Below are 24,521 nucleotides of genomic sequence, written 5' to 3' on the forward strand. Positions count from 1 at the left end.
AGTCATTCCCAAGCAGCATGTCTGAAAGGGCTTTCTAGTGGCCAAAGGGCTACCCCAAAGACCAATATTGTGTTGCTGGGTCTCACTATTGTGCATGCGGGTTCAGCAGAGGGTCCGAGTGTTCCTAGTCTCCAAATGCTTTCAAGTCTCCAAGTGCTTCCAAGCTTCTGTCCAGCCCTTGCCTGAATATGCTCACCTCCCACGGCACGTACTTTGGAGCTTCACCCTGGGGTTGTCCAAGGGCTCACGCTCTCCTTGATGACCAGGCTTCGAGTCCATTCGCAGCAACCAATTAAACTCTTATTAGCAAACTAGGCTGCTATAGATCCCTACACAGAAATAACATGCCAGCAAAATACCTCACCTAAATATCTCATCTTGGCCACATAAGCAGAACTCAGACAGACCCTCACCAAATACAAAATAAAGAGATCAGAAAGTATAAACAGAAACATGCTGAGAACTGAACTAGAACCCACAAGAAGCCAACCTCTTTATGCAGAGCAACAATAGAAAAACAGAAACATTACCATTCTTCATACGGACTTTTCAGCTTGGAGAAGAGACGACTGAGGGGGGATATGATAGAGGTGTTTAAAATCATGAGAGGTCTAGAACAGGTAGATGTGAATCGGTTATTTACTCTTTCGGATAGTAGAAAGACTAGGGGGCACTCCATGAAGTTAGCATGGGGCACATTTAAAACTAATCGGAGAAAGTTCTTTTTTACTCAATGCACAATTAAACTCTGGAATTTGTTGCCAGAGGATGTGGTTAGTGCAGTTAGTGTAGCTGTGTTTAAAAAAGGATTGGATAAGTTCTTGGAGGAAAAGTCCATTACCTGCTATTAAGTTCACTTAGAGAATAGCCACTGCCATTAGCAATGGTAACATGGAATAGACTTAGTTTTTGGGTACTTGCCAGGTTCTTATGGCCTGGATTGGCCACTGTTGGAAACAGGATGCTGGGCTTGATGGACCCTTGGTCTGACCCAGTATGGCATTTTCTTATGTTCTTATGTTCTTAATATTAAATAATAAAAGCAAGAAATATAATAAATATAAATATAAATAAATATAACATCAAATATAATATTAAAATCATATCATAAAAATAATACATTTTTCAAACCAGTTAATGAATAGAAGATTCAAAATTTCCCAAACACCAATAAAATATTTCAAAACATCTGATAAATTAAAAATTCAATAATTAAAACATTTTCTATTCCCTCCCAAAAAATGTAATATTTCAAAAGAACAGAAACATCAAATTACACCCAATAATTAAACTAATTAGGATTTTAAAAAATCTCCTGTTCTCCATACCTGGGATTTCTGATTTCTGGACACTCTGAGATTGTTGTGGATTGGGGGAGGTAGGGCTGCACAAATGTTATCTTCTGTTTCATACACATGCACAATAGCACATTCATTCTCTCACACACTCCTTTTCTCTCACATATACAGGCTCCCTCTCCCTCACAGATACATTATGTGTGTGTGTGCCTGTGAAAGCTTATATATGACACATAGGCTCTCACAGGCACATAAAAATACAGAAACACACAAGCTCACACACACACAGGCCCTCACACAGGCACTCACACAGACGCTCCCTTACTCACAACCACGTACTGTTGCACCCGGTCACAGATGGCTGCACCGTCTGTTGCTTACCTTTCTTTTGCCTATCTCCGTTCACCTTGGGAAGAATGCCTGCCTCCGCCTATCTACGCTGACCCCTCTGGCGTCCACAGTCTGGCATGGGCAATTGCATTCACCATCTTTCTCCCGGGATTACCTAGGGTACGTGGGCGCATGCAGCCCCGAACTTTACGTGCGTCATGGCGGGAACCTCGGGGGTGTCCCCACCCCATGACGTCACAAGCTCAGTACTAAATTTGGAAAAAAAAACTCTTGAAGTGAGACAAGACAAAATCATATACACGTATACTGATTTCTCACTGGATATGGGACATATGGAAACAGATTTACTGTGATAGTCCAGCAACCATCATAGTGCTCTGGGTTCCAGGAAATGTATCTGATAACCCGTTAGAGCAAAAAGCTTCTATGTGCAGAGAGATATAATCATTGGTTGCTTTGGATAGAAGTGTAATGTCTCTTGTTAAGCTAGACTCTTAAACAACTTATGAGTTAGAATGATACTTACCGGTAGCTTAACTGTGTATATTGAGAACTGCTATATGTCCCATTCTCAATATCGAGTGCCGCTGTATGCCGCGTCAGACTGTAGTTATACAAGGGTTCCTCGCAGGTCCGTGATTATATCGCCGTTGGATTGGAATCCTGTCAAGAGTTCCCTTTCTGGTAACCTTTGATCGCTCGCTGTCAGGACACCAGACGCTGCAGAGTTTCGGAGAATCTTCCTTCCTCAGGGGTACAGCCAGCTGAATGCGACAGGTTTTAAATGGTTGCGGCTTCATCCGGTATATTATCTGTAGTCAGCGCAAAATTTAAAGTGCCTTCCTGTCAAAACAGGGGCTGTAATAGCGTCTGACCTATTCTCTTGACAGGGAACTCTTGACAGGATTCTAATCCAACGGCGATATAATCACAGACCAGCGAGGAACCCTTGTATAACTACAGTCTGATGAGGCATTCAGCGGCATACAGCGGCACTTGATATTGAGAACGGGCAGTTCTCGATATACACAGTTAAGCTAAGTATCATTCTAACTCATAAGTTGTTTAAGAGTCTAGCTTAACAAGAGACATTACACTTCTATCCAAAGCAACCAATGATTTTATCTCTCTGCACATAGAAGCTTTTTGCTCTAACGGGTTATCAGATACATTTCCTGGAACCCAGTGCACTATGATGGTTGCTGGACTATCACGGTCACAAGCTCAGGACATTTAAACCCAATTCACAAATCCAGCTACGAGTTAGCAAGGAATCATCCTTGTACGCTCATTCCAGGACGACTTAGGTACCCGCTCCTCAGGGGCCTTGCCTCGCTCCTCTTTACCCTCCGGGGTAATCTGCTACCAACAAGGACGCCTAAGGTATCCGCTCCTCGGAGCCTTGCACTTCCAAAACCTCCGCTCCTCTGGGCTCTCTCCTACTACAACTACCAGCAACAGAGTGAGTACTGCCGCATAAGTTCTGTCTTTGCTGTGTCTCATCTCTCTCTCCATAGACACCAGGGCCTGGTGAGACTGTGGAACTTCCATTCCACTCTGCTACATACAGATGGAACAGTATCATCTGGCTCTCCTTTCCTAGCTGGGATCCTCACCCGATCCTCGGATTACCATCTATTTTGCAGTACAATAAAGATATATCTCTGTGTCCATCTCTGCCTAGAGGTAGCCTATCGCTGCAAGTCCCCACAGGGTCCCACCCTGTGGGAGGTGTCATCTCTTACAGCGACCAAGGGCCCACGCTTCAATGTCCAAAGTACAACACATACAAGCTCATGCACATTCACACATGGCCTCCTTTTGTCATCAGGCCATGGTGGGATGAGCTCCACTATAGCCCCAACCTTCCTGTTTGGGGAGAACACAGAAGCTGTTCGCACCCGCCAGAAAAGTTGTGCATGGGAGCCCATGCATGCACACAAATAAAAGGAAAATGGGCCTCTCATTTTTAGCCACCGGCAGGTTGAGCTCTGCCATTGGTCTGCGGCCTCTCTCCTTCTCCGGCCACAGGCAGGTTAGGCTTCGTCTATGGCCCTGCGGCATCTCCTGCTGCTGTCAGCCCACTGCCCCACCTGGGTGTGCCGCCCCGTGCAAATGCACGATATATACACCTGGTTGCATCAGGCTTGCCAAGAAACTCATGAACAGGAAAGAATGTGAATATCTTAAAAATATGTCAATGCAGGAGAATTAAACTGATAAAATGTAAAAGAAAGAATTGGGCAGAAAGACAAAAACATACAAGCAGAAGGGTCATCTGTATAGAACTGCAATAGGTAACAACCAGCGTCTGTATTTCCAAAACAAAAACAAATCACTGAATGCCATAAGATCCCAAAAGAAAGCCATTTTAGAATGGACTCATAATAAAAAAACAAATGAAGACAACATTTCTTCCTCACATAAACATTGGACATTAGGAGCTGCAGTATACAATGTGCACCCCCAAGAAAAAAAAGAGCAACCTCAACTGCTCTTAATTCCCTCCACCCCAACCCATCCCTCCCTACCCACCTGCATTGCAATACAGCTCCCCAGGCAAAGAATGTAAACATGATAAACAGAAACTGCCAAACAGGCGGGTGTACTACAAGGAAGAAAAATACCTTTGCTATTCCATTCCATTTGGAAACTAGGCAGGAACTCCAAAAAAAAAAAAAAGACTAAATTAAAATGAGTCCATTCAAAAACAAAAAGTTGTGCAAGAGTTCAAGCAATGTCATGCATCAATAAGAGAAATTCCATTAAAAGTCCCAATATGAAAAAGAAGAAGAAAAAACCCTCAGACCAGTACAATCTTCATGAAACTAAAACAGAAATAAAAATGGCATCATATATAGAACCACCATCTTGTCAGGAGAATAAAAAACTCAAAGTGTTCTAACATTTTTGTGCTGCTGGTTTGCACCTCAGACCCAATAAATCTTCATGGCAGTTTCACAGACCTGATAAACAGCAAGCCTCACCTCAAATAAAAATGTACGATGAACCAGCCACAGAGTACAAAAAATAAGGTTCCCAAGTCGACGCGGTTATCGGTAATTAAATTGAGAAAAACAAAACAGTACAAAAACATAAAAGAGAGCATGTGTATTCAGAGCACACATGAGGTCATTGAGCTGTTGTCCCACCTCGTCCATGTATGAAAAATCACAATGGCGTTTTACAAGGTCCAGTTCATGTTGATGTTTCTAACATCTTCCAGGGTTACAAAGAGATTAGGTTTACCATCATGCATGATCCTCAGTTTTGCTGGGTAAACCAGAGAATAGGTATTCCTATGTTGCCTGAGTTGGCACTTGACTTCTACAAAACTTTGTCTTTGCTATTGCACATAGGCTGAGAAGTCCTAAAATAGAAAAGTTATTTTCCTTTATAAGTCAAATCACCCTGAAATAGACAGCTGTCATTTTATACTGTGAGCACAGTCTTCAAGTGCCCTTCCTGGGCCTCAAGGCCTAAAGGTTCTGGCAGCCATTTTGAAATAAAATTAATGGCATCACTCCTTTCTACACACTTAGGAAGGTCCATTACACTCAAATGATGTTTCTTTGACTGCGATTCTCTAAATCATCACATTTCTCTTCAAGATATTTAACTGTCCTTATGAGCTAATCAATTTTGCCTTCATAGGACATGAGGGTATTTTCAAGATCACAGGACCTAGAGTCCAAAGAAGTAAGCTGCTTTTCGTGGTTTCATACCAAATCAACTAAACTAACAATTTTCTCCACAACAGTTGCTAAATTTGCATTTATGATTTGTGTGAATTTATCCATCAAAGATGTCTTTTAAACAAATCTGCAGATTCCAGTAGTGAAACAAAGGTTGTCCAGAGGAATTGCTGCTCTGGCCAGAGCCCCAGGTGTCAGCTGCTCGAGTTTCTGACAATTCTCAAGATTTAGCTGCCTTTTCTTCCCATATCCTGGAGATAGAATATCTCAGGAGTTCATTAGACATTATAAAACTGTATTTCAACCGGCAAAAAGTTAGAAGAAATAACTAGAAAAAAAGAGCCAGGTGGGAACTCGATAGGTACACTGCTGTCCTTTCAGAGCATCACATCACCCACCCCCTCCCCCCTTCTATCTCCTATTTCTGACAGTCTATATCACTAATTAACCAGCTTATCTTTATTTCTAGCAGAAACTGTAGTTACTTTCTCTTCAATGAAGTTCTAGTTTTGCTTCAAAGAAAATCTTTTAGCCTGTAAATTTTTTTTCCTAATGGAGAGACAGATATTGAAGCGACCTCCAACCACTCCTAAAATCTACTCACATCTGTGTCTCTCTCACCAAGCTGGACCACTATTACTTTTGAAAGAATAATGTGCCCCCAGAGAAAGCTTAGAAAGCGGGCATTATGAAAAATATGGTAATAGTCTAGCCTTTGAGGGATTCAGTGTTTTGTCTGTAAACTACCAGCAGTAGAGTTTAGGCTTACCAGATGGCCCCAGGTCCAGCCCTGGGTTTTTGCCTCTTTTTTACCTCTGTGTTTGGATGGTCTAAAAAAATGTATACATGCAATGAACTGATATAGCCTGTCCCTAATGAACTGCTGTCATCCATTAACCCTAACCAGAGTCATTCCCATGGCATTCTGGGGCAGTGTCCCATAACAGTACTAGAGGGAATGCACCAGCAAAAGCAAACAGATCACATTCTTTTCCCTGTGTCCTTCATCTGGCAGAGGCTAGTCAACAAAACCATCAGCGTGGGAACCTGAACAAAAAAAAAAACAAACAAACAAAAACTACCTATTTCATGGCTTTCCCCAAGGTAGTCTTTGACTTTACTTTTAAAGAAAAAATGATCCCATTAAAGGAGAAAGATGAAGTACTTTAAGTAAGGGTACCCCCCAATACCTTGCCACACACAGCAAGGTACGTGATCACTGGCAAGGAGGAGGTCTTGGCCTTTCCAATGGCACTATAATTTAGTATGTGGAATACTAGTTTTAGAAGCACTAAAACTAGAATCCATCAGTCTCAACAAAAAGATGGCAAAAACATTTATACTTTTGATATCACAAAAAAGGTCAATGTGTGCTCTGTTGTATCAGGTGGGGGCTACTATGTTTATGTTTATGCTTATTATTTCTTGATGAATCGCAGCTTATTACATTAGTTAAAACAGAGCGATGTACACAACCAAATAATATAAATAACAAGAAAACATATTTAAAATTATGTAAGCATAAAATATTAAAATAAAACAAAACTGTAAGTAAAAACTAAGACGGTAACTTTTAAACAGGCATGCAGGAAACGTGCGCGTGTTCATTGGCCCGCACCCAGGGAGGTGGCCAGTTTATAAGATACACGCAAGTATGCGAGCATGTTAAAAAACAGCCTGAACGCTGGCACATGTGCACACGGTTTTAAAGAGATTAGCGCCTATGCATCCAAATGTCGTTTCTACCTCATAAGTGGGGGGATTTTAATAGACAGGCGCGCTGACACCGTTACCAGTTTTACCAGTTCATCCAGGTAAGGAATAGGACTTCCTAGTTTAATAGGAAGTTTAATAGCCTCCCTTCTCCCATTAGCCCCAACCCCTAATACCCCGTCGATCGATCTATTTGTCTTTATTTTAATACTTACATTTCAACCATAGCAGAAGTAAAGTTACGCAGCAGGGGACCCCAGCGCCTGCCTGTGCATGTAAGTATTTACACGCAGATTTCAATGTGAAATCCAGGAACGCCTATGCTCTGCCCAGAACACACCCACGCTTCACCCCTTTTTGAACTTTTTATTTTGGCGCATGGTGGCAAATACGCGCATACGCGGGCAGCTTTTAAAATCCACTTGGTGCCCTCCAGCCCAACTTGTGGGTATATTTCTCAGTTTTGGTGCATGTCAGGCTTTTAAAATTCACCTTTAGCAGTAATTAAGAACAATAAAAACAAAACATAAGAGAACGTGTGCAACTATAAAACATATTCTTGTGGCAGAGGGCACTACTAAAAGCTCCTGCTAAGAGGAGTATAGTGAACGTGGGAGAAATTAAAGAAGAAAGATATAAGGGGGTTACCCAAAGCAGAGCTTTAAAGGTCAGGCATCCAATCTTAAATTGGATATGCACAGACACTGGGGAGCCAATGTAGCTCGACGGAGGGTGGGAGGAGGGGGGATCACATGATCAAACTTGGATTTTCTAAAAATAAGTTTAAATGCGTTATTCTGTACCACTTGAATCCATCTAATTTGGACAGGAGAAAGACCATGCAATAATACAGAGCCAGAGAAATACCACACACCTCCTCTCAGTCTCAAAAATTCACACAGTGCTCCTAAGTCTATTATATTCTGCATCTCTGTTCCCAAATCTGTCAGAAGGGGCAAGCAAGACGGGCATTCACCTGGAAGACTCACATCGACATTTTGAATACAATAGCAGTGAAAGCAAGCTCCTGCGCGGCCAGTCCTGTGCAACTGTGTTATTGGGAGGGGATAAGAGGGGACCCCCATTCCAGTCAGCCATATCATCTGGGGGGAACTCGCCCCCTAACCACCGGGGCGCCATTTTGTCTGGCAATGGTCATGGGAACTGCATGAGACTGCTGTGTGTCCGGATATAAGCACTTTATTGAGAGAAATGCATTCGCTTATTTTAGTTCCCCCTGACTCAGGAAAACCAAAACATTAGTTAGTGTCAGGGTTTTTAGTCGCGATATGAAAATAATTGAAAATTTTGAATTTTTGAACTGTTGTGAACTGATGCAACTTTATGGGTGAATTATTGAGTAGACTGAGTTGTCTTTTTAAAGGTTAAAAAAGGTTTAATCCTCCTGCTTTGGCAACGTTTATTACACTGTATCCCTTATAGGGCCAGATGACAGAGCATTAACCCCCAATATTGTACAGCTGCTCAGTCTCTGCCCAAAGGCCAAGCAGAGACTATCCCCAGCTCATAGCTGTGACCCTGCATTTGTATCCCAGCCAAAGACAGACCAAAAAGTGTTCATGAACCAGTATGTAATCACTAATAAATGTAAGTGAATATTGGGAACATACTGGATTAGTTGATTGACGTAGCATCCTAGCTGGTTTTGTTTTGGGTATTTGCTAGGTCAACAAGTCTTTTTAAAAGATCTTTCAAAACTGTGCTTCTAGAATGCTGCTGAAAACTGCTTCAGCACCTTTACCTTACATACCAATTGCTCCCAGGCTTGGCGTGACAGGATGTGCATACAGTGCATTTACACAGGGCGGCACACCTGGGGGGGTTGGTGGAGACTCAGTAAAACGTGGCCTGTCGACTGGTGCCTTGGTGCAAACCCACGGAGCGTCAAGGCAGAGACAGTCGCAGTATTGGTGCAGTAAAAAAAAAAAAAGGGAGAGGGGTTTTTATGTGTGCCAGGACTGCACAATCAGAATCTTTTTTTCGCAGATTCACTTATCCGAGCAGCCAGCTGCAGCAAGAAGGCAAAGGAGAACAAAGGAGCGGGATCCAATAGCCGGCTTTTAAAATATTTTCAGCCCTGGGAAATCTCCGGATCTGGCCCGCAGACTCTGGAATTCTAAGTGAATTACCGGCTCTCCAGTCCAGGCCAACCCTGGAAAGCTCTGGCTACTGCTGCCTCTGTTCTACTGTGCTCAAACTGCAGCCCTTGTGCTGGAGCTCAAGCTCACTTTGGTATTTCATCTGCTGTTAAAGCAGTCCTCTATGCACGCAACCACCCACAGCGCCTCCCATTCCCCAGCAGGACCAATTTTAATGCAACTCCCAGCGTGTCCAGCTTTGCCCAGGCCTTCTCCTCCCTCCAACATTTCAACAGTGGCGGGAACCTCCACCTATGCGCCTGCTCTATTTACACTGGCTTCTCCTAGTCGGCCCCATGGTGGCAATACAGGTGGGGCACAAACTCGGCCTCTACTTCCAGAAACAGTGGCCTGATCCATCCTCCACGGAACTAGGCACTGCAGTAATCTCTGAACAACTAGGGCCTAACGGCAGAGCTTCAGAATCCCACTGAAAGCAGTCCCAGCTGCAGACCTGTACTTCTCCAGGGGCCACCTTCCTTCTCTTTTGATTCTGTTGCTGATCTTGTGGTGGCCATTCTACCACCTTTCCACAATATGCTAAACACACAGGGTAGCCTCAGCCAGAATTCCCCTTTCACCAGCTCCTGAACACCAGGGCTATGTCATTCAGGGGCCTGCACCAATTTTCAGCCTGAGCACCCACTGCAAGGGGCATCTTGCAAACCCCCAGGTAAAATTTATTTTGCTATTATTTATTTATATTTTTAAAACAACTGTTAATGCTTCCAATCACAGGATTTCACTTTTCTTTGTCCCCACGATCCTCTAGGGTGCTCTTTACGATAGACACCTTTTCCTAGGCTTAGAGCAGGGGTATGCATGAATGAGAGTGCATCAGGGAGGGAATAGGAAAAAAGATAGTGTGCGTGAAAGTGTGTGTGTGTGTGTGTGTGTGTGTGAGGGAGAGCAGTGAGGGAGAGCAGTGAGGGAGCATGAATGAGAAATATCTGTGTGTATGAACAAAAGTGTGAGTGAACAAGTGAGCATATTGGAGTGTGTATGTTTAAGACAAATATTGTGTGCATACACCTGCCCCCCCCAACTACTCCATGACAATCCTAGAGTGACTGGAAATAAAAAATTCCCAGGTATACTTCTATCCTGTTCTGCACCAGTGGCCAGCCCACCTGACCCCAGTCAGCCAAAGACTAAAAACATCAGGGGTTGCACACCAGCAAGAGAGGCACAACCAACCTGTGTGAAGGCCAGCCAGAAACAAAGCAGGAGGAAAGGAACAGAAGCAGAAGCTTCGAGGGGAGCTGGTCAGAAGAGGAAGGATTAAGGAAGCTGCAATGTGTCCTTCTATGTCAGCCTGTGTGGAGCTAGGAGTCAGAGCAAGCAGCAAAAAGATGGAAGGCAGCAGAGCAGCAGTTTTGGGCAGCTTCTGAAAAGTGAGAGATGCCCCAGGAGAGCTGCCAGCAGATCAAGAAAGAGGCCCAGCCTGCATGTGTGTGAGAGAGAAATGAAGCCTGCCTGCCTGTGTTGGCAAGAGGAAACCTGCCTGTGTGTGTGTGTGTGAGAGAGGAACCTTCCTTTGTGTGTGTGTGTGTGTATGTATGCATGAGAGAGAAAGCATGCCTTTGTGAGCGTGTGTGTGTGTGCAAGGAAGCCTGCCTGCCTGCATGTGAGCATGTGAGAGAGAGAGCAAGCTTCCCTGCTTGCATGATTGTGTGTGTGTGTGTGTGTGTGTGAGGGAGCTTGCCTTCATATGTGTATGAAAGAGAGTGGCTGCCTGCCTACCTGCCATTGTGTGGGGGTAAGAATGAGAGAGAGGGTACCTGCTTGCTTGCACGTATAAGAGAGTTCCTGCATGTCAGGCCGATACAGTACAGTGCGTACAACCCCCCCGAACGTAATAGCGCCCGCAACATGCAAATGCATGTTGATGGTCCTATTAGTTATTCCCGCGCGACACAGAAAGTAAAATGTGCAGCTAAGCCACACATTTTACTTTCAGAAATTAGCGCCTACCCAAAGGTAGGCGCTAATTTCTCCAGGCACCGGGAAAGTGCACAGAAACGCAGTAAAAACTGCTTTTCTGTGCACCTTCCGACTTAATATCATGGCGATATTAAGTCGGAGGTCCCGAAAGTTAAAAAAAGTAAAAAAAAATAGAAAAAAAAAATTTGAAATAGGCCCGCAGCTTGCGGGTCGAAAACCAGAAGCTCAATTTTGCCGGCTTCCGGTTTCTGAACCCATGGCTGTCAACGGGCTTGAGAACCAACACCGGCAAAATTGAGCGTCAGCTGTCAAACCCGCTGACAGCCGCCGCTCCTGTCAAAAAAGAGGCGCTAGGGACACGCTAGTGTCCCTAGCACCTCTTTTTACCGCCGGCCCTAATTTTAATAAATTAAAATACTGTATTGCGCGCACAGGAGAGTGGCCTGTGCGCGCGCCGGGAGAGCGGGCGCTCGCCCACTCTCCCACGATTTTACTGTATCGGCCCTTGTGTGAGTGTGAGAAGTGAGAAGGAGCCTGAGCCTGCCTGCATGTACGTGTGTATGAGAAGGAGTGGAGAAATTTTGTGCAACCTTCCCCTCCAATTGATCCACGACTGGAAATCAAAAGTTCACAGGTATGGAGAGCAGGAGATTTTTCCATTCTTATTAGTTTAAACTATTGCGTATCTGATGTGTCTATTTTTAAATATTTTATTGCTGTTTAGAAAAGTTTTAAATATGAGTTCTTAATGATTGAATATTATTATATTCATTGGCTATTTGGAAATATTTTTTTTTATTAATATGGTTTAACTATTATGATGTCTTATATTTCTTTATTTTATTGTTTGATGTTTTATGAAGAATTGTGGTTTTTCTGTTTTTCCATTGTTGTGCTGTATACAAAGTTTGGTTTGTTGTGGTTTCCAGTTCAGTTTTTGTCTGCACATTTCTATTTATACTTTATCAGCTGGGTGGGGCTTTATTCTGCATTTGGTGAGGGTATGAATGTGTTTTGCATGTGTGACTGAAGTGAGGTATTCTGCTAGCTTGTAGTTTTTATGTAGGGATTTATAGCAACCTGACTTGTTCTGTTTTCCTAATAAGAAGTATATTGGTGTTTTAGGGCCTGGTGTAGTATTGGCAGAGTTGTCTTTTCATATGTAAGCTTGTTACTGTTTAAGTGCTGGTAGTTAGTACTGTTTTGTTATAGGAGGTTTGCTATATCATTGTATTTCAGTTTACTTGTTTTCTGAGGGCCAAACCCACACCCAACACACCTTACAATAGGCCTAATACTATATGAGCTTCAAGTGTCTATTTTTGCAGGATTTTCTGGTTGGCACTATAACAGTGAATGTACTTATGTATAACAAACTGGTGTTGGCTACAGGGCCAGCCGGTGCCATTTTTACATTCCAGCAGGTGGGGCAGGAGCACCTGAGGATCGCTCTTCTCACATTTAGGTGTTTTGGACTCTTGGATGGGGTAAGATAGGTTCAGGGGAGTATAACAATTTTGAAAGTTTGGTTCACCAGAGAGTTTTATTTGGTGGGGACATGAGGCCCGGCACAGAGTGTGAGACTGACAGTTTCTACTGTGTGGGTTATTGGGAAAAATAAGACAATTTAAGTGTTAAAAAAAATAGAACGGGTAGGGGGGGAAGGCAGCACAGAAATTGTTTGCACAGGGCAGCAAAATCACTAGCGCTGACCCGGTTTGCTACCTTCTTACTATTAGTTAATGAGCAAACAACATAACATGTAAATCAGTAGCTGCACTGAGACGAAGAACAAACAGTAGCCTAGGGCAGCAAAATTCTGGGGGCAGTAGGCAGGCTGAAGATTTGCTGCCTTTTAGCTGTGCCGAATTTCACTCAGCAGAGAAAAGCCCTCTGCTTCCTATCCAGCCTTTCCCCTCCTGGCAGCATGTAGGGAACAGGATGGGAGGGGATGAGCATCTCTCAGACAGGGCAATGAGGATCATTTTGGAGGGGGATAGGAGGGGCTAAGTGGGGATCATTGGCAGGTGAGGAAAAGGGCTCGAAGATGAGAGGATTGGCTGGGGAAAGTTTGTGTGTGAAAGAGGGGTTAGGGTACAGTGCTTGTGGGTGAGAAAGAGAAGGGATTGCTGCTGGGTGTGTATGTGTGTATATGCCAGACTGGATACGAGGTTAGAGAGGGAGGTACATGGCGGAAAAGGACCAGAGCATGGCAGGGACACCCCTCTTCCTTGATCACAGATTCTATCCATTAGATCCTGAATCTTCCCTTCCTTCCTACCTCTCCCTTCTCCCAGATCCTGGAGTCGCCTACTATAAAACCCTAATCCCAGATCCTCCCTCATCTGGTCCCCCTCATAAATCTTTCCTATCCCAGATTCCCGATCCTCCCTCTCATCTTTTCTCTTCTCCCCCCTTCAATCTACCGCGTGTCCCCTCCTCTCCATCCTCACTTCTCCCTCTCCTCTCCCTATCATAAGAACATAAGAACATAAGAAATTGCCATGTTGGGTCAGACCAAGCCCAGCATCCTGTTTCCAACAGAGGCCAAAACCAGGCCACAAGAACCTGGCAATTACCCAAACACTAAGAAGATCCCATGCTACTGATGCAATTAATAGCAGTGGCTATTCCCTAAGTCAGTGATGGCTAACCTATGACACGCGTGTCAGAGGTGACACGCCGAGCTGTTTTTGCTGACACGCTTAGCATTTCGGGACTATCTATTTTTTTTATCGGCTGCGCCGAGCCTTTTTTTTTTATCGGCTGCGCCAACCCTTTAAAATTAGTTTTTTAGTTTTTTTAGTATCCCTCCAGCCCCCCCCCCCAATGCCTCCGGGCGCAGGGAGGCACAGCGACAGGCAGGGCCGTGGTGAGGCTCACTTCACCACAGCCCAAAGAAAAAGATCGTGTTGAACGCGCTGATGCTCCTCCTTCCTGCCCGTGCGGCCCCGGAAGTAAACGTTGCCAGAGCCGCGTGGGCAGGAAGGAGGCTCAGGTGAAGCATCAGTGTGTGCAGAAGAGGAGCATCGCTTGCGCTTACGGGCTGCCGCGAATCTCAAATCGCAGCGGCCCGAGAAGAGGAAGAAGCCCGGTAGCAGGGCCGCTGCAGAGCCCATCCTGTGGCGACCCGCGAAGAGGAGGCCCAGAGGTGAGAGAGAGGCTGAGGGTCTCTGTGTGTGTGTGTGTGTGTGTGTGTGTGCGTGCGAGATGAGTTGAGAGATTGTGTGTGAGGACCTGAATGTTTGCAGAGACTGCATGTGCTTGAGCAAGACAGCATGTGGGAGTGAGAGAGAGCCTGTGTGTGAGGGTCAGACAGCATGTGCCAGTGAGAGACTGTGTGTATGAATGGTTGTATGAGAGAGAGCATGTGACAGTGAGAGCCTGTGTGTGTGTGAGAGAGAGAAATGCATGTGAGAATGAGAACCTGACTGTGTTTGAGGGAAGAAGATGGAGAGAAAAGAAACAGAAAAAAAGACAATATAAAAGGAATTGGCAAAAAAAAATAAAGGGAAGGTGGAAAAAAAAAGCCTGTGACCAACCAATTAGAAAACTAAGATCAGACAGCAAAGGTTAAAAAAAATATATATTTTTAGTGATTGGCACATGTAATTTTTGGGAATGTGCAAGAATAGCAACATCCCCAGTAGTCATGTGGCAGCAGTGACAGTGGCAGCAGAGGAATGAGAGAGGTTCGGAGGTTGCTGGCAAAAGAGAGGGGGGTCTGCCTTTAGTGTGTGCATGTGTATGAATGGGACTCTGCCTGGGGGTGTATGTGTGTGAATGCATAGGTGCCTGCCTGGGGGTCTGGTGTGAGAGAATGAATTGGTGCCTGCCTGGAGGATGGAGCGGGAGTGGTGTGAAAATGAATGGGAGCCTGCCTGGGTGTGGGTGTATGTGAGGGAGCCAGTGAGTGTGAGAGCATGAATGTGTATGAGAAAATCCAGGGGAGTAAGTGTTTGTGTGGGAGGGGGAGAGAGTGTTTTAATTGAAGATTTAGCCGACGAAATTCAGCAACAAAAAAGTCACTAAGCAGGCAAGGTAAAGAATTATTTGTTTTTGCTTTATTAATAAATACAGTACATATATTAAAATTATAACTTCTTATTAATTAGAGCTACAAATATCACAATTATGGATTTTTCTAGAAGTGACACACCACCCGAGTTATGCTCGGTTTTTTAATGAATTTTGACACACTGAGCTCAAAAGGTTGGCCATCACTGCCCTAAGTAAAATTGATTAATAGCCATTAATGGACTTCTCCTCCAAGAACTTATCCAAACCTTTTTTGAACCCAGCTACACTAACTGCACTAACCACATCCTCTGGCAACAAATTCCAGAGCTTTATTGTGCGTTGAGTGAAAAAGAATTTTCTCCGATTAGTCTTAAATGTGCTACTTGCTAACTTCATGGAATGCCCCCTAGTCCTTCTATTATTCGAAAGTGAAAATAACCGAGTCACATCTACTCGTTCAAGACCTCTCATGATCTTAAAGACCGCTATCATATTCCCCTATCCCTGATTCTCAGCCTCTACTTCTCTCTCCGCATCCCTGAGACTTCTTCCCTGTGCTGATTCTTGAGATTCCTTTTGTTACACAATAAAAACAAAATAAATTATATAAGAAAAGTTTAGAAAATTATTTTTATAATATAATACCAAAGATGCAAATGTTTGCCAATGCGCTTCAGAATTTTCTGATTCCTGCTGCAAAAAGAACTGTAGGGTTGTACCTTAGATATTTTACTTCCTGTTGTCTGACCTTCTTTGGGGGAGATAAAAGGGGGCAACAGCCCCAACAGTGCTTAAGGGGGGGGGGGGGACCTAATTGCATCACTGCCTGTAACTCAATTACATATTTAGCATGACATTATGTATATTCTGCCTTATTCAAATTATTGTTCTAGGTGGATTACATGTCTTATGCAATACACCAAGCAATTTTTATGGTGAAATACACACCCATACCTACATATGAGAACATGCTAAATGGTTGCTTGAGACTTCTTAATATAGGCCCATTCCATGTCAGCTCTGGACACAGGGTTCTTGAGAAGGACCCACTCCATTGTCTGGGTACTCCAATAAAAGGAAACTGATCATCAGGACAGATGTTTCAGATTTGTTTAAGAAAAAAAGCTGAAGATAAAGCTGAAAGCCATAGTAAAATATAAAAAGGAAACTTGACTCTGGTTGCATCCACTATTTGCTGTGGAACCCCACAAGGACAATATAAATAATGATTTGGGATAATCCTGGAATTAAGATTGGAGGTCATGATATGGCTAAACAGAAAACATGAGAAACAGTAGGCATAAAATCTCTCTACTGCTAGGTGGATATGAAACGGGGCTTGCCATTTTGTTAACTATTTCTCAGTAGTAATATAAACTTGCCCCAAACCAACCATGAAAATACAAATGATTGAGAGAGCCCTGCTTCACAGAGATCTATGTTTAGATCTCACTTCTCACCATCTCCCCCCTGCATCACCAACTCTGCTCCTCTTCAGCTCTCTCCACATTTTTTATCTCCCACTTTCTCTAACCTCCAGATTACCCATCCTCATCCCTCACTCACTGCCCCTTCCCAGCCTTCCATCTGCCCCTTACTCTTCCCTTTTCTAAACTTCTTTCCTCTTGAACTCATTCGTCTCCAACTCTCACCCTCCTTTACTGGTTCTGTTGCTCTCTTTCCACTGCCCATCTCCCACATTCCCACAGCCCAGCTCCCCTCCCCCTCTCTGGCTCTCACCCCAGCAGCTCCATCTTCCTCTCTCAACCCCCACCTTCTCTCCATTTCTCACCCATCTCACAGTCCTTCCCCATCTCTCCCCACTCCTGCTATCATAACCTCATAGCCAAGGCCGATGCAAAACTTCAGTCATGCACCCCACCACCTAAACGTATCTATTGGCAGCAGCTCTAGTTCCCTTCTTTGACAGTATTAGAGCGTAGTCAGGCAAGGCAGAGGTCTGATCACAGAGATAGTCAAAGGCGTAGTCGGACGAAGCAGAGGTCTAGGTCTGGAGATAGGCGATGCGTAGTCGGACAAAGCAGAGGACTGGGTCTAGAGAGAGGCGATGCATATTAGGACAAAGCAGAGGTCTGGGACTGGAGATAGGCGATGCATAGTCGGACGAAGCAGAGGTCTGGGTCTGGAGATGGGCGATGCGTAGTCGGACGAAGCAGAGGTCTGGGTCAGGAGATGGGCGATGCGTAGTCGAGCAAAGCAGAGGTCTGGGTCTGGAGATGGGCGATGCGTAGTCGGACGAAGCAGAGGTCTGGGTCTGGAGATAGGCAGTGGCGTAGTCGAGCAAAGCAGAGGTCTGGGTCTGGAGATGATCAATGGCAAAGTCAGGCAAAGCAAAATCAAAGTCCGTGTAGTCAATCCGAAGCATAAAGCAGGTTAGGAACAAAGAGACAGGATCCAGGAACAATGAGGAACAGGAACGCAGGGATGAGATGAATCTCTAGGAAGCAATAAGTACTCGACCAGCGAGGAGACCTATTGCAAAGGCAACACTAGGGAGCAGAGCCTGAGCTTAAATACTGTAGTTAGGTTGATGTCATCATCCGGAGCCATGGCTAGGTTCCCGCCACAGTCCCTACTTAAGAATCAATGATGCGCGCGTGCCTAGGGAGGGGCGCGGCGCGAGTAGCAGAGTCTCTCCGCGGGCCACGTGGAGAGGCCCAACGAGAAGTGGAAACAGGATCGGGAATGCCAAGGACTGTGGCAGAGCCGGGGGAGGCCCGATGACAGAGCTGATGGCCCACTGCCGCCAGCGATGAGGAACCAGAGGCTGGAGTCACTGTAGAAAGGTGAGGGGGTCATGCCGCGGGTCTGCTGCAGACAGCACGCGTAACAACAGTGGGTGAATTTAAAAGGGCATAGGATCCTTAAAGATCAGAGGTTGGTAATAAAGAAAAGGGATAGCTATGTTTACTTTAGGTGTAACATTTCTGCATGGGAAATAATTTGCAAAGCATGGTAGCTACTATCCTTAACAGAGCACATGGGAGTAACCTGCATGATGAGGTAGTAAGTACCCTGAGCCATTTGCTGGGCAAACTGGATGGACAATTTGGTCTTAATCTGCCATCACTGGTATGTTATGTTATGTACATTAACCTTTTATTGTTATCCGCTTAGCATGGTAAATCTGCTATAAGCAGACTATAAATATTTTAAATAAATAAATATGTGTAGTGCAATATACTAGAGATATATTAGTGCATTTGGTAATGCTACTGTAACAGGATACGCAGCACTACAGACAACCTAGAGAAATAGGCGCCATGGCAGCCCAAGAACGAAAGACAGATGGTGACAACGACAAGAAAGAAAAAAAAAAAAAAAGCATAATAAAGGCAGAAGTTCAGGAAAGAAAAGGACCAGCTAAGCCCTAGACCTAGAGAAGCCCAGAGGTTACAAGGAGCAGGGTGTCTGATGAGGAGGGCGTCAGAAGTCACGAGGTTGCTTCCCAGGCAGAAGCAGGAGGATACAGTAGTCTGAGGCACGATGCTGGGAAGCAGCCAAAGGAGGAAAACCTGATACTACCTGAAAGAGAGAGGACTAGAACTCTTATATGAACAGCCAGACAGGACAGGGCCTAGCCCAAGTTCTGCAAGCCTGGGAAGATAGGCTAGAAAATAAAACTAGGCTCTCACCCCTCCCACAAACAGATGGTGATAGTCTGCTCAGGAAAGCTCCTGGAGGAGGCTGGTGGGGGGGCTTCCTCATCATAGCTGCTTCGTGTGGTAAGTAGTCACTCTGAGTGAGTTGTGCTTGCTGAAGAAGCCGAGCAGTATACCAATACCTTATGTTACTTGTGATCTTCCTACAGGTCTGGGGGAAGCCCTAGTCCTAACCATGTGTATACAAGTTTGCATGCATGTAGAAAGTATGTAGAGTGCAAATGTGAGTGCGAGAGGTGTAACAGAATGAGTGTGAGCGAGCAAGTAGGGAGATTTCAAACACATACAGTATTAGCAGCAGGATACTTGGTAGAAAAAATGCATTTAGCCTCTGGTTTCTCTTTCTATTTCATACTTATATGCCATCCCTTTCCTCGAAAATGGTTTACTAAGAACTATACAAAATATCAATACAGCATAACATAGAATATAATAATAACAACAATTCCATAACACTGCCTACCTCCTCTCCTACTCTCACTAGGGCGAGGAGACCAGAGGCAGCATCACAAAGCTGAAAAAAATAACATTCCCTCCCCAGCAAAACAATAACATTCCCCACCGCACAAATAATACGCAATGCCGGTCAGCCAGCACAATGTCAGTGCCGAGCTGCTCCTCTAATAGCTGCTGTATTTTATACATTAGAAAGCGAAGGCAAACCTCTCCATGAGGCTAACTAAGGAGTTTCCCTTTAGAGGTGCCTCGTGGTGCTCTTTTCATCTTATTTTTATTCAGTAGTGTACTTATTTTCCCGCAGAGTCCAAAATACATTGTCTTCAATATGGATTACAAAATTATAGCCATAAATAATCACATACACAGACAAACACAACATACATAAGCAATCCCTCAACAATTAAATCAATGACATCTAAAAGAAAATGCCTGCCTAAATAGCATTTTATCAGTTTTCTAAAAATGAAATAATCAGACACAACCCTTAAATTCACAGGGAGGGAATTACATATAAAGAGGGCAGCAGTTGAGAATGATCTGGAACACATTTCCTTCCCTATGGAAGGAACCACCAGCTGGGGTTTTTTTTTTCCCCAGCTGAGCTCAGTTGTCATGCAGGTACATAACTCCTAATCAAATTAGCCATGCAATGGGTGTCCTCACAATAAATAATCTTATGAATCAATGCATGCACGTTCAATAAAATATTTTGCTGGACTGGCAGCCAACAAAGTTCCAATAATTTGGGAGAAATACTACCCCAACAATTAAAATCCGTAATTAACCTGGCAGCTGCATTCTGAACTGATTCTAATGTTTCAGAATTCTTGTAGAGGCACCCATATATAAGAAATGATAGTAATCAATTACAAGCATCATTGCTTGTACAACCAAACTAAGGGCCTCATTTTTCAAAATGTGGTTTTGCATGTGTGGCTCCCTGTGAAGAGTATTGCACAGCCATAATGCAGAATTTTAGCTACACCTTTTTGAAATGTGTTAGGTGGTGTGATAGCAGCTGTGACTATGTGGAAAGGGTTTATCTTCATTTGCGATGTGTCCTGTACAGCTTATTTCATTGGGAGGGAGGGAGAGCGAGAGAGAGACTGGCCATAATAGCATGTCCCATGCATAGGTATTTGTATCCCTAGGATAGGCCCACTTAGTAACTCGAGGTGGGGAGTAGGTATGAGTGTAGGGCGTTAGGGGCCGCTTTCACATTGTACATGAGACGTACGAACAGAACAGTGGTCTCTTGTGAGGATTGGCTGGCCTTCGGAGTGAGGAAACTCACTCCGAGATGAGATTTGGCACAAGAGACCACTGTTCTGTTCGTACGTCTCATGTACAATGTGAAAGCGGCCCCTAACCCCCTACACTCATAACTACTCCCCACCTCGAGTTACTAGGTGGGCCTATCCTAGGGATACAAATACCTATGCATGGGACATGCTATTATGGCCAGTCTCTCTCTCTCTCTCTCTCTCTCTCTCTCTCTCTCTCTCTCTCTCTCTCTCTCTCTCTCACATGCAGGAAATAGATCAGGCTTGTATCACAATGTGCACTAACTTATCTCTTCACAAAATGCAATACATACTGCATAAACCACACCCCTTTTGCTATCGCATGCGGTACTTACCGCATTTTGATAAATCTAGCCCTAAGAGACATAATTTACAAACAGGCCGATTCAAAACAACTCTGCAGGAGACCCGCGCTCCGTGTTGAGCGCCCGCTCTCTGAACACGCTCCTGGGCGCATGATTCTTTATTTAAATTAGGGCCCATGCTAATAAGGAGGCGCTAGGGACACTGGAGGCTGTCAGCAGGTCCGACAACCGACGCTTAATTTTACCGGCATCGGTTTTCGAACCCCCTGACAGCCACGGGTTCGGAAAACAGACACCAGCAAAATTGAGCATCCATTTTTCAACCTGCGGGCCAGCGGACAGCTTTTTTTTTTTTTTTTTGGGACCTCCAACTTAATATCGCTATGATATTAAGTCGGAGGGTGTACAGAAAAGCAGTTTTTTCTGCCTTTCTGTACACTTTCCCGGTGTTGTCCTTGATTAACGCCTGCCTTTGGGCTTGGCCACACATTTTATTTTCAGTATCCCACAGAGATAACTAATAGGCTCATCAACATGCATTTGCATGTGATGAGCGCTATTAGTTTTGGGGGGGTTGGCCGCACTTTTTCCACACGCTATTACCCCTTACAGTACAAGGGATAATAAAAGAGCATGCAAAATGCGTGAGCAAATGTGGGCTAAATGGTGCGCTCGGCCTAGCGCACTGTTCTGTATCGGCCTGAAAATGAAGATTAGGAACTCCCTTTACCTTCAGGTTCAAGGTTAGCAGTGAATATGCTTTTAGCAGCCCACCTAGATGACATCTGGAAGCGGGGCACGCTGGTAGGCAGATCCCACAGTTCCAAATCAGCTCTGTTTCAATCAGAAACAGGATAAAAAAAGGCTTGCATGCACTTTTTGTAGCAGTTTTTTTGTTTGGATAATTTTTATGTAAATTGTTCTCCTTTCCTGAAGTTGTAGGAGGTTAAATCCATGAGTAAAGATGTGCAAAAAGTTTTAAATCAAATTCAAACAGTCAAATTTCAGCCTGGTTCTCGTTCCGTGGAGTTTTTTTTGTTATTTTCCTCAAACTTATCAAAATTTACCTAACTTATTTGTGGAAAACCTGAGCAGATTCATGGGAATCGACATTGCAGATCCCATAAACTGGACAAATCTGCACAAATTTGAATACAAATTTGCATCCAGTTTTATATAAGGTTTCTCCATGTTCTTCAATCTATTTTGGAAAATTTGTTTTACATGTTTGCAAATCTCTAGTTATTTGTAAGCAAACGATGAGCGATTTTAAAATTATGCAAGCAGATTTGATATGCAGACTCTTTACACTTTTTTTTACCTTACTTTTGATCACAATTGAATAATCCTTAATTGGAGGCTCAGCATACCAGTGGAATCACTAGGTATGGGTTCATAGTGGGTTCAACACAAGGGCAATGCCACTGTCCTTGTGTTGGCCCATGAGCCCTGCCTTTAAGAGGGCACATTAGATGGGACTGCGTGTTGGAGGGCAGGCAGGACAAGCATAGTATCATAGAGCCAGCAGAGAAGAAAGAAGAGTCCACATCTTTCTGGGGGGGGGGGGTTCCCCCTACTCAGAAATGTACAAAGGGGGAACCTTCCCCACCATCTGAATTCAGTAAGTTTCCAGCAACACTGCGTTCAGATCAAGTCTAACATGCCTGCGTGTCTCTTAATGCCAATACAGTTAAAAACGTACAGGGGTTTCTACATTTAATTATTAGACTGTAAAATGTTCTGTATCGATAGCAGGCAAGCAAATCATACCTTTCAAGCTGCCTATGGGGAAGGGGTTCCCAAACTCCTGCTGCTTTGGCTTCGATGACTGTGATGGTGCTGGCAGCCCTGGAGGTTGAGGGACCTGGAACAAAGGCTTCCCGTTTGTAATGACTTGTCTCCTGGGGCTCAGAGCAGGAAGATGGCTGCAGCTATCATTCCCAATGCTCTGCGGAGCCACCCCTCCTCCCATGGGCATTTTTAAATGCAGGTTTCCAGCAGCTGGGCTTGGGCTGTTGCTGTTTGAAGATGGACAAGGTGTTCCTGCATGGACTCTGATAGGTGGAATCTGCTGCCCATTGATCATCCCGGGACCCTGAGGAGTGCTCGAGGTCCGGTGGCTCATGTTACAAGACCTGCTATTCATTGTACTTCTGCTGCAACGATGAAAACTTGTTGTCCAAATCCAAAGATGGAATATATATACACAAAGCTGATTTTAGTCCAGATGCTTATCCATAGCACAAAAGTTAAGCCTGCAAAAGAGAGAGATACATATTTTAAATATCGGAAAACGGTGCATGGCAACTCTGCTCCTAGAATACCACAATCAGGTCTGGTTCTCAAGACATCCCGAACAAACATGCATTAGATATATTTGCATACATTGGAAGCAATGCATGAAAAAATATACCTTATGCATATTCATTGTGGATATCCTGAAAGCCAGACTTCTTTGTAGCACTCCAGGACCGGAGCTTTCTACCCCTGATATATACCCCATAGTTTAAGTATGTATAGAGCAGTGCCTCTCAACCCAATCCTCAGGGCACACCTGAGGACTGGGTTGAGTAGCACTGCGTTGTGAATATCCTGAAAACCTGACTGCTTAGGTGTACCCCAAGGACTGGGTTGAGAAATACTGGTATAGAGGATGCCTTGTAGGAGTTCCAAAAAAATTCAACTTTATGAAGTTCAGCATAGAGGAAAAACAGTGCTTAAAGTGGCTCATCAGTAGAGATGTGAATCGTGTCCTCGATCGTCTTAACGATCGATTTCGGCTGGGAGGGGGAGGGAATCGTATTGTTGCCGTTTGGGTGTTTAAAATATTGTGAAAATCGTTAAAATCGTGAGCCGGCACACTAAAACCCCCTAAAACCCACCCCCGACCCATTAAATTAAATCCCCCACCCCAAATGCCTTAATACTTCATCAACTTTGGGAGGGAAGTACTTACTTGCCCTAAACCAATGGCAGGAAAACCGGCACACTAAAACCCCCTAAAACCCACCCCCGACCCTTTAAATTAAATCCCCCACCCTCCCGAACCCCCCCCCCCAAATGCCTTAAATTACCTGGGGGTCCAGTGGTGGTCCGGAACGGGCTCCTGCAATTGAATTGTGTTGTCTTCAGCCGGCGCCATTTTGCAAAATGGCGGCCGCAAAATGGCGGCGGCCATAGACCAACACGATTCGACTGCAGGAGGTCGTTCCGGACCCCCGCTGGAATTTTGGCAAGTCTTGTGGGGGTCAGGAGGCCCCCCCAAGCTGGCCAAAAGTCCCTGGGGGTCCAGCGGGGGTCCGGAAAACGATCTCCTGCTGCGAATCGTTTTCCGTACGGAAAATGGCGCTGGCAGGAGATCGACTGCAGGAGGTCGTTCAGCGGCGGTCCGGAACCCCCGCTGAACGACCTCCTGAGGTCGATCTCCTGCCGGCGCCATTTTCCGTACGGAAAACGATTCGCGGCAGGAGATCGTTTTCCGGACCCCCGCTGGACCCCCAGGGACTTTTGGCCAGCTTGGGGGGCCTCCTGACCCCCACAAGACTTGCCAAAAGTCCAGCGGGGGTCCAGAATGACCTCCTGCAGTCGAA

At 44.7% G+C, this 24,521-nt stretch overlaps 1 protein-coding gene across 4 annotated transcripts in view; it reads right to left on the minus strand.

The window, feature by feature from the left end:
- The window catches only part of GLIS3 (GLIS family zinc finger 3), a 1,101,679-nt gene that overhangs the window by 1,023,818 nt on the left and 53,340 nt on the right, over positions 1-24,521 (minus strand). For all 4 annotated transcript variants that reach the window (XM_029613449.1, XM_029613441.1, XM_029613435.1 and 1 more), the window contains exon 2: positions 22,702-23,186. In XM_029613449.1, the coding sequence (XP_029469309.1) occupies positions 22,702-23,077 (376 nt within the window). In that variant the 5' untranslated portion in view covers positions 23,078-23,186. The remainder of the gene's footprint in view (positions 1-22,701; positions 23,187-24,521) is intronic.

The sequence above is a fragment of the Rhinatrema bivittatum genome, chromosome 1 (assembly GCF_901001135.1).
Source record: "Rhinatrema bivittatum chromosome 1, aRhiBiv1.1, whole genome shotgun sequence".
NCBI classification, from domain to species: domain Eukaryota; kingdom Metazoa; phylum Chordata; class Amphibia; order Gymnophiona; family Rhinatrematidae; genus Rhinatrema; species Rhinatrema bivittatum.